At 35.9% G+C, this 12086-nt stretch overlaps 1 protein-coding gene across 2 annotated transcripts; it reads left to right on the top strand.

Moving 5' to 3' along the window:
* Positions 1 to 2020: 2020 nt before the first annotated feature.
* On the top strand, positions 2021 to 9525 carry fxyd7 (FXYD domain containing ion transport regulator 7). Of its 2 annotated transcripts, NM_001201426.1 has the most exons (6): positions 2021 to 2263; positions 3730 to 3768; positions 3864 to 3938; positions 6150 to 6177; positions 8129 to 8163; positions 8257 to 9522. In NM_001201426.1, the coding sequence occupies exons 1-6, from the start codon at positions 2248 to 2250 to the stop codon at positions 8274 to 8276; spliced, it is 213 nt and encodes a 70-aa protein (NP_001188355.1). In that variant the 5' UTR covers positions 2021 to 2247; the 3' UTR covers positions 8277 to 9522. The 2 variants fall into 2 exon arrangements, with proteins under 2 accessions (NP_001188355.1, NP_001188353.1); NM_001201424.1 differs by lacking the exon at positions 6150 to 6177 and having other exon boundaries at positions 8257 to 9525.
* Positions 9526 to 12086: the final 2561 nt, after the last annotated feature.

Genomic DNA, 12086 nt, shown 5'->3' with positions numbered 1-12086 from the left:
AGACTATATGCAAAAAAAATGCATGATTGAGAGACTCGGCAAGCCTTTTTTGTTTTTAAAAGATGTCTAATAGATGTCTATTAGAGGTTTAGTCGAATTGGCTAAAACAAGGCTAAATTTGGGCTGTCCATCAAAATCTAATAGTTTTCTAGAATAGGCCAAAACTAGACTAGTCATTAAATAAACAAATGAATGAATTCACATATTAAAGTCTGTCTAATCTGGCTATTTGACGACTAGTCTAGTTTTGGGCTATTCTTAGATGTCTATTAGACTTTACTGACAGCCAAAACAATTTGTTTTAGCCAAGCTGTCTGTGTCTATTAGATGTCGATTAAACACAAAACTGTTTGCTGACTTACATAAATAATGCTTTTCAGCTAGGCTACCTACATTATATTGTAATATTGCTAAAATCTTATGAACTGACAAGGAGCAAAGATATTTTTAAACTTATAACGGTTAATAAAGGCTTTGGACATCAGATGCAACTAATTTCGCGCTTTTTTTTCACAGCACCATAAGTGGAAAGGATCGATTTGGCGCCATCTTGCGATTTAAAGTGATTGTTACAAACAGTCAATAATAAATGCAATGATTCTTGAGAAAACACTTCAAAAAGAGTGCTTGTGTTATTTTACGTAAAACATAATCTGAAATTAAATTGATTGCAGACTATTCTCTTTCATCCTATATCGACATTTGTCATTTTAAAGCCTATACTAAAAGTAGTCCTATCCCATACGATTATTTTTCAGTAGATCATTGAAAACGTTCGGTTTTAAACACACAGCACAAAACCTATGATTTTATATGAATTATTTTAGTTGCTTTTGTTTCCGCCCATACACATAGCCTACCTCACATCTCAAAGCTCACAGTGCTGCATGCACCTATACTCCAAAGCTTTGTTGTTCATCCCGCCTTCCGCATCCCTCCCCCTCCCTCTCCTCCTCAGTCTTGTTGCTATGGAGCTAGATCAGTCTCATAAAATAATAGTCATTAAAAAATAAAATGTGCAGCCTGCAACCCAATTCACATTTACCAAAGCCAATTCGTAAATTCTTAATTGCACAAATATAATTTTTAATTCAAAACATATTTAAAGGATTCACTGAATTATAACACCGTTGCAACTTATCGAAATAGAATATTTACACACACACACACACACACACACACACACACACACACACACACACACACACACACACACACACATCAAATGTTTCATCAAGCATTTATGAACAATGTTGTTTATTTATGAATAATTGAATCTACATTCCTGACTAGGTCAGTAGGCATTTCTGTGTGGAGCTTGCATGTTCCCCGCATGGGCTTCCTCCGGGTGCTCCGGTCTCCCCCACAGTCCAAACACATGTATAGGTAAATTGAATAAACTAAATTGGCCGTAGTGTATGTGTGAATGACTGTCTATGGATGTTTCCCAGTACTGGGTTGAGGTTGGAAGGGCATCTGCCATGTAAAACATATGCTGGATAAGTTGGTGGTTCATTTCGCGGTGGCCCTGATGAATAAAGGGACAAAGCTGAAGGAAAATGAATGAATGAATCTTCATTTAAAGTTGAAACCCTTGCATGGAGCGCTTGAGTTTAACACACACAAATTTAAGGCATTCCATGTGTGTGGATTTTCAAATGCAGGTTTAATGATTGATAAATACATAACATTATTCATAAATGTGTGATGGAAATCAATTCAAGAACTTTATATATACACGATTGTGTAAATATTATAAATGTATGGTAGGATGCATTTGTGTGCGCATTTGAGGAAATGTTTATGCTTTTTACTTGTCAATTCATGAATTGTTTTGAATTTACAAATTTGATTTCTGCATTTAACTGTGTTTTGTATATAAAATGCAGATATGTGCATTTAGGAATTGTTTTGAATTGTACAAATGTATATAACTAAACATAGCCTTTATTTTTGAGACTAATCTGGCTCCATAGTTGCTGCTGCAGTTTTAGGTGAGGTTTCTGTGGCGCATGAATTCACTAGGGGGAAATGTTTGGCTCGGTATCCCTGCACTGGTTTGCATCTTCATTCTCTGGATCTTCCCTTCATGTGTAAGGAAAGCACTGACACATCTGCACCGCTTGGAGGCGTAACATTTAACGTGCTAAGCGCAGCATCGACGCAGTGCTTCACTAGCGCGCCTGTTCATTAAGGTGCTCAATTACAGCAAACAAGAAAGCCCTGCCTGGAAACAGCACTGCAGTCATGGAAGCCTCAACAGGTTTGTCAGTTTATCGCATCTGTTTGTTTGTAAATGTATAACTGCATGACCAAATACATTTTACAGTATGCACTATTGAGAAAATGAGACTTTGATTGCTGTCATGAGTGACAAAATTGACAATGTCTTTACTATTGCATATTTTAATAACAAGACAATAATTAAACGCACTAATTCTTACTCTGTAGAACGCCCATTTGTTAAAATGATTTCATATTTACAGAATAAGCCATCGGCTCTGCAAGTGCGGTTAAACCTGTCCGCATAATGTAATTAGCCTATATTCTCATACGTATTAGTAATTGTTTATTCCTATTTTCACACTGCAGCTACTGCTACATTTTAAAATGCGTTATTACCATTGAAATGCGTTGTTTTAGAGTATAGAGTAATTACTGGAACTACATCATTTTATTGCGCTATTCTGTTGAACACAGAACAAAAATATGTTGCAAAACACTGTCGTTCCTTTTAACATTTTATTTTGTCAATGAAAGTGATTCAAGTCTTTTCATTCATTTCTAAATTCTATCAGGATTTGTAGCAATATATGAATAGATATAATATTTCAGTGTAACTGCCTCTTTAAGAGTGAATGCTCCGCTGTAAAATGCTGACCAAGTAGCAACAAACCTAAGTTCAGCAGGACAGAACCGCATAACTGTGCTAGAGGCAGTTGTAGAGGAACAAAAAATCCGAACAAAATCAAATTGCTGTTTTTACATGCGCATAAGGCTTTCAGGTTATTGGCAGTTCCAACAGCTTTATTGAACATCACTAAAGTCCACTCGCCATTTAACTTTGGAGTCTGCTGTTACACCCAACCGGCATTTGCTGATCCTGCAGCCTCATCTCATTACGCCTCTAATCAATAACCCCAATAACCGACACTCTCAGCTGAAAACACTTGAGTTTCCAAGATGCCTTCCACATTCTCAACAGCAAATTGAGATCACTATTTATGTGATTAGAGCTTCAAATGATTGCTGGGTGAATGTAATTAAACTCAAAAGCTTGCTATTTGAGAGCTCATTAGACTCTGGCTGTCCAATATGATATTCATCTATTTATAGATTTAATAAGCATCTGTCCATGGTGCTGATCTCCATCCCCTGCATTGCATTTAAAGGAATAGTGCACCCAAAAATGAATTTGACCCCATCATTTATCAGGTCATTCTTGGTGTATATGACTTTCTTCTTTCAGACAAACACAGTTGAGCATTTAAAAGTGCATAAATCCTATAAAAACCGGAAAACTAACCCCTACGACACCAGGGGGGTAACTCTTTTCTTATAAAGCAGATCGATGTGTTTTTGTATTTATAATATTTATTTTTTTTTCAAACTATAAACTATTCCTTTAAATTTGCTTCTTGTTCAATCACTTTGCTGTAATTCATATTAAGCCTGTTATAAGCATTTCTTTTGATATGGTGTTGTTAAAATATTTAAACGTGTGTACAGGGTCATACACGCATCTTGACCAGAGTGCCTTTCATTATGGTAAGTAGGCAGCTATGGCATTGAAATGTTTATTTATTGTTGAAACATGGTGTACTTAAACAGAGCATTTCATCACTGTTGTTTTCTGCACTCAGATTATGAGACGTTGCGGACCACGGGGGTCATCCTAGCTGTGGTTATGTTTGTAAGTGGGATCCTCATCGCACTGAGTAAGTGTTTTACATATTCACATGTTAGTATATACGACTCAATGAATGTGTGCAAATACGGCGGTGGTGTTAGATTGTTATTTTAAGATTGTGAAAGTGTCATCAAGAGCGGCACTCACCTGACAGTCAGTCCAATGCAGTTAAAACTGTGGAAAAAAAACACTTTCAGTTGACCAAGCTCTACAGCTGAGTGTGTTTCCTCAACACAACTACCCTGTTATACACTTTGTACATTTATTTACACAGCTTTGTGAGGAATTGGATTAAAGCTAAAAAATAGTGTTTTCATCTAAGTCTAAGAAACTTAAACCACACTGAACTAAACTTAACGGAATCTGGACTTTACTAGAACTGTGTTAAGCTGCTTTGACACAATCTACATTGTGAAAAGCGCTATATAAATAAATATGAATTGAATTGAATCAATGTCAGTTCCTGGAGAGCCACAGCTCTGCACAGTATAGTTCCAACCCTAATTAAACACACCTGATCAAACTAATTAAGCCCTTCAGGCTTGTTTGAAACCTACAAGTAATGTAGTCACTAGAGATTGAGCGTGCAAAATTCTCTAATACGACACTGTGAAAAGGGGCGGGATTAAACAAGATGATTAGACATTTGAAAATGCAAGCGATTGGTCCATATTTTAAATTCCTATACAGAGAGGTCTTGTTTTGATTTTGAATTGATCTCGTGTAATCACATGATGCGATTTCGCAAGTCAGAGTTCACCAAGCTTTCAGGGGTTTGACACCCCTGAAAGTGAAAAAGACAAAGGAGATTTTCTGAAATTTGTGCACACACACTGTTTCTTTAACAAGTGTCATCCACAACTATTTGGCTTTCATTCAAAATGTTTTGATTCATTCTCTGATATCTGTGTGAATGGGGATTGTTTTGACAATGCTATCTTCTGTTAACTTGGAAACATAAAACACCATTGAGTCATTTGATTCATGTGAAAGTACACTGTAAAAAAAGAGCAATCTGTAAAGTTGGTTGTTTAAAAGGCAACTAGTCACCAAAACCTTAGTTAAAAATAGTAGAAACTAGTATTTTACAGTAAAATACCGTATTTAATTAATTTAGTGTTAATACACCAATATTTTGAACTATCTTGCACATTGTACTTTTGTTACACAGAGACAATAGAAAATCATATAATGAATGATTATCACAAAGAGTTTATCCAGTAGCAGAGAAAACTAAGATATAGAAGGTGCACAGTGTCATTCACACAACTACTTAACGTAACACACATTACATTACAACTAATGTAATGCTATAAACAATATTGTAATATGAAGTGGGACTCAGGTTTATTAAACAGAGATGGTCAGGCAAGCAACAGAAGCAAACAGATAAGCAGGTCAATAAGCAGGTGAATGGTCAAAAGGCAGGCAGCATACAACGTAAGCAAACAAACAAACAAGGTGAGGGTCAAAAACACAGCAAGGCAAGGAAACCGCATCAAAAAGTTCACAGTCAGAATAACAAGACTCAGCAATGAGGCTGTCAGAGTGAACTGTATATATGTGAGTGTTATCAGTCCATGAGCAGCTTCAGCTGTGTGAGTCTAATCAACAGGAAACTGGAACAGGTGTGTGTGTAGTGGAAGACTGGAACTTGTAGTCCATATAATAGAGGATTTGTAGTTCTATGCGATACTGTGTGTTTACCAGCGATCTGCACAGGCTGGATTGCTGGTGATCATAAGAATTATTCATCAAATTACATAAAGCTCTAATGTACACTGATAAAAAAAAAAAAAAAAAAAAAAAAAGAACTATAATAATTTAACAAAAAGCATAAAAAACAACTGTTATCCAGGGAGTTCTGGGAAACAGTTATGGTTGTTCAATGTATTTAATATGGAATCTTACTGCTAACCTGTTTACAGATTTTATTTTTACTGTAGCATTTTAATATTTTCTCTGTTTGTGAGTCAACAATTTCAACTAATTACCTAATTACACCCCTAACCCCCCCCCCCCCCCCCCAATCTTACCAAAGAAGTTGTATTTTTTTCATACAGTGTCACTTAATCTACAGGCAAGTGAATGTAAAAATTTTGTACAGTATATTGTTGTTGTGTAGACATAGGCTTAAATGAAACTCGATGCATTTCTTCCAAACTGACCTGAGCTAACTCCAGTCGCAGTCCCCCTCGATTACACATTTCATCTCCTCTAAATGTTTTATCCCCGACAGGTAAAAAGTGCAAATGCTCAAAATCCAAGTAAGAGTTTTTCCCACATAAATGTACAGCCTTGACTGAGCATGTGGAATGACTTGAATACTGGATGAGAAAACGTCCTGAACGAAAAAATAAAAAATAAAAATAAATGGAACTGATGGTGCCATGTCTGCTCAGTGGAAAGCTCTATGAATGCTGCCCCTGGTGGATTGGGTTCTCGAGAGACTTCTTTGAGTTTACCAACACTGTCTATCCATTTAAACAACAGCACCTGACCTCTGACAGAACACCACACTTATGGTTTTGGAATGTTATAAAAATGGGTTTTTATTTCGAAATCCCAAATGACTAACTGGACATGGTGCTCTTTTTGTGGGTGGACAGAGTTTACCGACTGATAAAATGCTCAGCATGTAATCCTGATGATTGATATAATGATTTCAGGCCCTTGCTAACCAAGAAACACCAATTACATTTGATTAAAGTGCCCTTTTTATGCTGTTTTAGAGATTCCTCATTTTGTTTTATTGTTCTCCCTCAATATGACATCCATCCATTAATGTTCTCACAATGTGGATTGCAGCATCACCTCTTTTCTCTAAATCTCTCTTTTGATTGGCCAGATGAAAAATAGACAAGACAAAAACAAAGTAAAAACAAAACATAAGCCAAACATACAATACCTCATTGTTTGTGTGTTAGAAATGTTACAAACATGCAGCTGGAATGACCAACGACTCATCTCAGATAGTTCAGAATTGTCGTTTTTAAGGAGACTTTAAAGTGTTAGTTCACTCAAGAGCTGAAAATTCACTCACCAATATCTCATCATTCACTCGTTTCAAACCTTTCTTCAGTGTTTCAGCAGGTTTCAAGTCAAATTTAAGACTTTTTAAGACCCTACTAAGAAAATCATTAATGAAAATTTAGACTTATACAGAGCTAAACACTCTAGATTTTTTTTCTAATGCCAAATTTATTTTTTTATTTTTTTACTTGTTACAACAACAACAAAAATGTTTTGTTGATTCTTAGCCACATCTGTCAAAAAAAAAAAAAAAAAAAAAAAAAACTCTAGTTTATATGAATTTTTCAACATAATGTTTAATTTTTTTAAATGACAAGTTTAATATTGCTGAAATATAATATTTCTTATGGACATGATTACATGAATGATCAAAAATTTAGATTTGTCGGCTTTTTGTCTAAATGGATTGAGGGAAACTCCTGTTCAACATAATGCTTTTCTGTTATAAAAGCTTGCCTATTCCATGTCTATTTATAAATATTATGTACGCTCCCTCTTACTTTAGAAAAAAGGTTTTGTATAAATAGAAGATCATGTAAAGGGAAAATTTGCTCTGTTATTATCGCGAGGAAATGTGTAATTGCTTTATAGTTTTCCTTCCCTGATTACAGAATTAAATTTTCATTTGTCTGTAAAAATGTCTAATAACTGTTATCTCTTTGTTGATGATTGGTGGATGGATGTTGGACTGATTGGGTAGTTTTACTTGGACAGAGGAAAATTAAGACATGTTTTAAAAAATGTAAGACCTACAACACAATATTTCAGTCAATTTAAGACTTTTTAAGGCCTAAAACTTTGCTTTCGAAATGTAAGACTTTTTAAGACCCTCCCAAAACCCTGAAACTAAAATATAATGAAGCATCTTATCACCATAGACTTCCACAATGTTTGTTTTTCCTACTATTGAAGTCAATAGTTACAGATTTTCAGCTTTCTTCAAAATATCTACTTGTGTGTTGAACTCAAGAAAGACACTTAAAAATGTTTCAAACTACCCCTTTAAGTATTTATTGTGCATTTTAATCATTGAAATCTTGTTGAACTTTTACGCTCATGTCTAAAACAAGTAAGGTAATGTCTAAAAAGCATAATAGGGGCACTTTAATGTGGATGAGCATGCCTGCTTAATATTCTGAAGTGTTTTTGGCTTTGTTAAATATGTTTTGTTTGTTCTTACGACAGATCTAGTCCAGTGGAAGGCCCTCCGAAGACAGAAGGTACAGCAAATCAAACATCAACTCATGATACATTCAGAAATATCACCCTATTTTATTGATCGCTTGATAAATGTCTTTTCTTTCTTCTTTTAGTTCCCCCTCAAACAGTGTAAAGCAGATGGCGTATCAGAGCGGCCCATTTCAGCGAGAGGAAATGCTCAGACGCACAAGGTTACTTACAGGAATGAGAGGGAAAGCAGAACATGCTTGACCTCTTTTTGTAACTTCAGCCTAAATGCTGATCTACTGCTGTATTTTTAGCTCTTACAGTTGTGCTAAATCATGTCCCTTTTGTCCCACAATTCACCACACACCTCAGCTGATCACAGTTGCTTTACTTATGCATGAACAGTTCAGTTTAATTACTACTATATGAGGCCTAGTTTAAAAAAATGTCTGAAATATTTATGGCAACCAAGATGAATGATTGAAATTTAACATCAGACTGTTTAAAGTTTACACAAGTAATATAAAATTGAAATTTATACTCGTTTACATTTTATTAAAAAGCTAATTCGCAGCACTTGAGCATGAAATGTCGCACAGTTGCGTGTCGAACCTGTGTAACTTGTGCATGCCAGGTTTCAACACTCTGTAAGACAACCGTGTAACGTTCTAATAATTTAAAATGCATTATGAAGTAAATTTATAAGTTGAATTTTTAATTTTTCTGTAACTTATTACCAGTAAAAACTTTAAAAACAACCTGTAAAGTACAGATATTTCCTGTTTACACATTTATTAGATCAGTAAAAACATAATTATTATGCAGCTTCACATAACATTTGAGGGCTAAGGTAGAAAAAATAAGTCTTGCCTTAAAAACTCATGGTGCAACTGAATCGAATACAGAATTACCAACAAACTACTAACGGAACTACATCACAATCTAAAAAACCTTATGAGAGTCTAGAGAAATCGATCGCATGAATATTTGAATGTATTCCAGAGATGAAAGCACTTTAGAAAGTAATGTTTAGTTACTGAATATGAAACAATTGAACTGCAACTGAATGTATGCATTTATGTATGTATGTGTCTCATATTAATGAATGAAAAAGCATCTGTGTACATTTGAAAGAATGAATCACTGCTCTTTTCAGTCAGCATGTTTGTGAAGGAATGCTTAATAACTCTTTCAGTCAGTCGTGGTGTGCGTGCGTGCGTGCGTGTTTGTCTTGAAGTGAAGTAAATGAGTACAACTAAACATTCACATCAGTCATAATGAAGAACACATCATATATACAGCTACTGTATGTAAATGAATACAACTACTGTATGTCAATGTATTTTATTAGTCACGCAAACATTAGTCATGTACCAAAGGCATTCAGCTAAATAAAACATACTGAGTTACAGAGATTTATTCTTTCTTTAATCTGTATTTTCAATAGCTTCACGTAGTTTGGCTTGGTCATTTGATGTATAATGCAAAACGTGTATATTCATGAATAAAACGGCAACATCAAATCATCAAAAGACGTTACTCTTCATACACAATATTTAAAAGAAAAACATTGTACATACAATCAAGCAGAATTTAATGCTACCTCAAATACATGCAGAAATGGGTTTTGTTTCATTCATTGTGTTGGCAATGTTGTGTACACTGTAAAAATCATTGCTGCCTAAAATGTTTTAGTTAAATCAACTGAACTTTTCTAGCCATCACAACTTACTTCAGTCAAATTAAAAATATTAAGTTAACCTTTGTGTGAATAAAAAAATAATATTTCGATTACCTGCTTAAACTAAAGGAACAAATACATATGTCATATTATTTTCACATTTCAAATTTTGACAAATGAAATCACCGGAAGGAAATGTGCAGTTCGTTTTCAGCGTAATTCTGATAAATCCACAAACCTCTCTTTGTTTTTACAAGAAAGTGACATTAGCGTGTGTTTTCCCTCGCGTGAATTTCCAGAGGGACTCTGGGTACTTTAGCATGATGAATCATGCACGTGTTTGACTCAACAACAAAAACAACAACATTCTCTAATATCTAAAGTCTTGATACAAGACGGACAATTTCCCCACATCGAACATCTTTTCTTTCACTCTGCTGAATGAACATCGTGAAATCACATTAATGACTGTGGTGATAGACCTCATTCTGGAACTTCATTCTTGAAGACAAAACTACCTTCATACCTGAGAAGCCCGTGACATTTCACCCCCTCATATACGACTCATCAAAATATCACAGACACGGAAGGATGACACATCTATCAATTGTGCTTCACATAAAGAACTGCGGTAGAATAAATAACTCATCTTTATGTAACTTTAAGAGTAAAAGTAACATGAGCAGAGAAGAGTATGCAACACATAAGCCATATAAATACAATTGAAAACATAAAATAAGGATATTTCACTGCTACAGTGAGCATATAAGAAACCAATATGGTTTGTAATTGAGACTTGACGGACTCCGACAGCCCTTGTGATGATTTCATTGAAATCAGTGTTCAGTAAAACGCTGATGTTCAGCATTTGAATAAACTGTCAAGCAGCTTTATGTTACAGAATCAATTAATGATCCTTTGCAAAAAAATACACTGTCATACCAAAATGATGCAAGTTGTGAATTTTCTCATAAAAGAATACTGTAGATAACCCGATCCTTCTCCAGAGATCTTCTAGATTCATTACAGGCAGTTTGTGTTTGATCTGTTTATCTCGCCCAGGCTTTAAAGGCACTGTTCCTCCCCCATAATAAATATTATATATAATAAAACACCTTCAAATGGTTTCAAACCTTTGTGAATTTCCTGTTTCTGTTGAACACTTAAGATACTTTGAAGAATGTTTGTAACCAGTAAACAGTAGCTGAGTTTCCATCAGCTGCACTTTGAAGTATCTCATGAGAAATGATTGATGGAAATGACAAATTTTGAAAGAAAATTTCAAAATTCATATTCATTCATTTACTTTTCAGCTTAGTCCCTTTATTATTCTGGGGTCGCCACAGCAGAATGAACCGCCAACTTATCCATATGTTTTATGCAGCGGATGCCCTTTCAGCTGCAACCCATCACTGGGAAACACCCATACACACTGAAATACACATACACTACGGCCAATTTAGCTTACCTAATTCACCTACAGCACATGTCTTTGGACTGTGAGGGAAACCAGAGCACCTGGAGTAAACACATGCAAACACGGGAAGACATGCAAACTCGGGAAGACATGCAAACTCCACACAGAAATGCCAACTGAGTCAGTCGAGGGTCGAACCAGCGACCTTCTTGCTGTGAAGTGATTGTGCTACCCACAACACCACTGTGTCGCCCCAAATTCATGTGAATAACGAGAGATCAAACATTACATCCGTGACTAATCAGCTGTTTCTGCTGATGAGGCTTTAGCAGGTCGCACACCAGAAGCGCCGCTCGGCGCCGCGACACGGCGCGTACATGACAGTTTAAGGTATCACACACCAGACGCGCACATTCGAATGATATTTAACATGAAACTAATCAGATGGCGCTCTGTGGCGCGGCTGAAAAATGAACTGCGTCCTGAGCCGTCGCCGGGCGCCGCCGACAGCCGCCGACTTGCGGCGCCGGTGTGTGTATCCTGATAGAAACATATGTTTAGAATTCTAAAATACATGGCGCTGCGTGGCGCTGCGCGGCGCGCCGCCGAGCGGCGCTTCTGGTGTGCGACCTGCTTTTGTTTACTGTTGGTTACTAGGTTACCAATACTACAGTTAGCCACTCCAAGAACTTCAAAGATATTTACACTAGATGTCACAAATGACATCTATTGTTATCTATTGGAAGAAATGCATCAATAGAGCCCCCATTTTAGTACAGGGTAGTGCTCCTTTCAAATTAATGTGCGAGTAAGGTGCAGTAGAGGAATGGCCATCCAGAGTAATAGATGTAAATACATAATATACATACATCTATGAT

The sequence above is a fragment of the Danio rerio genome, chromosome 16 (genome assembly GCF_049306965.1).
Source record: "Danio rerio strain Tuebingen ecotype United States chromosome 16, GRCz12tu, whole genome shotgun sequence".
Taxonomy (NCBI): Eukaryota; Metazoa; Chordata; class Actinopteri; order Cypriniformes; family Danionidae; genus Danio; species Danio rerio.
Note: the sequence above shows the minus strand (reverse complement) of the source record. Positions and strands in the feature narration are given on the sequence as shown.

Coding starts and splice junctions, on each gene's coding strand:
- fxyd7 (NM_001201424.1), top strand. Junction 3,939..8,128: donor TGGGATCCTCATCGCACTGA/GTAAGTGTTTTA, acceptor TTCTTACGACAG/ATCTAGTCCAGTGGAAGGCC. Junction 8,164..8,256: donor AGGCCCTCCGAAGACAGAAG/GTACAGCAAATC, acceptor TTCTTCTTTTAG/TTCCCCCTCAAACAGTGTAA.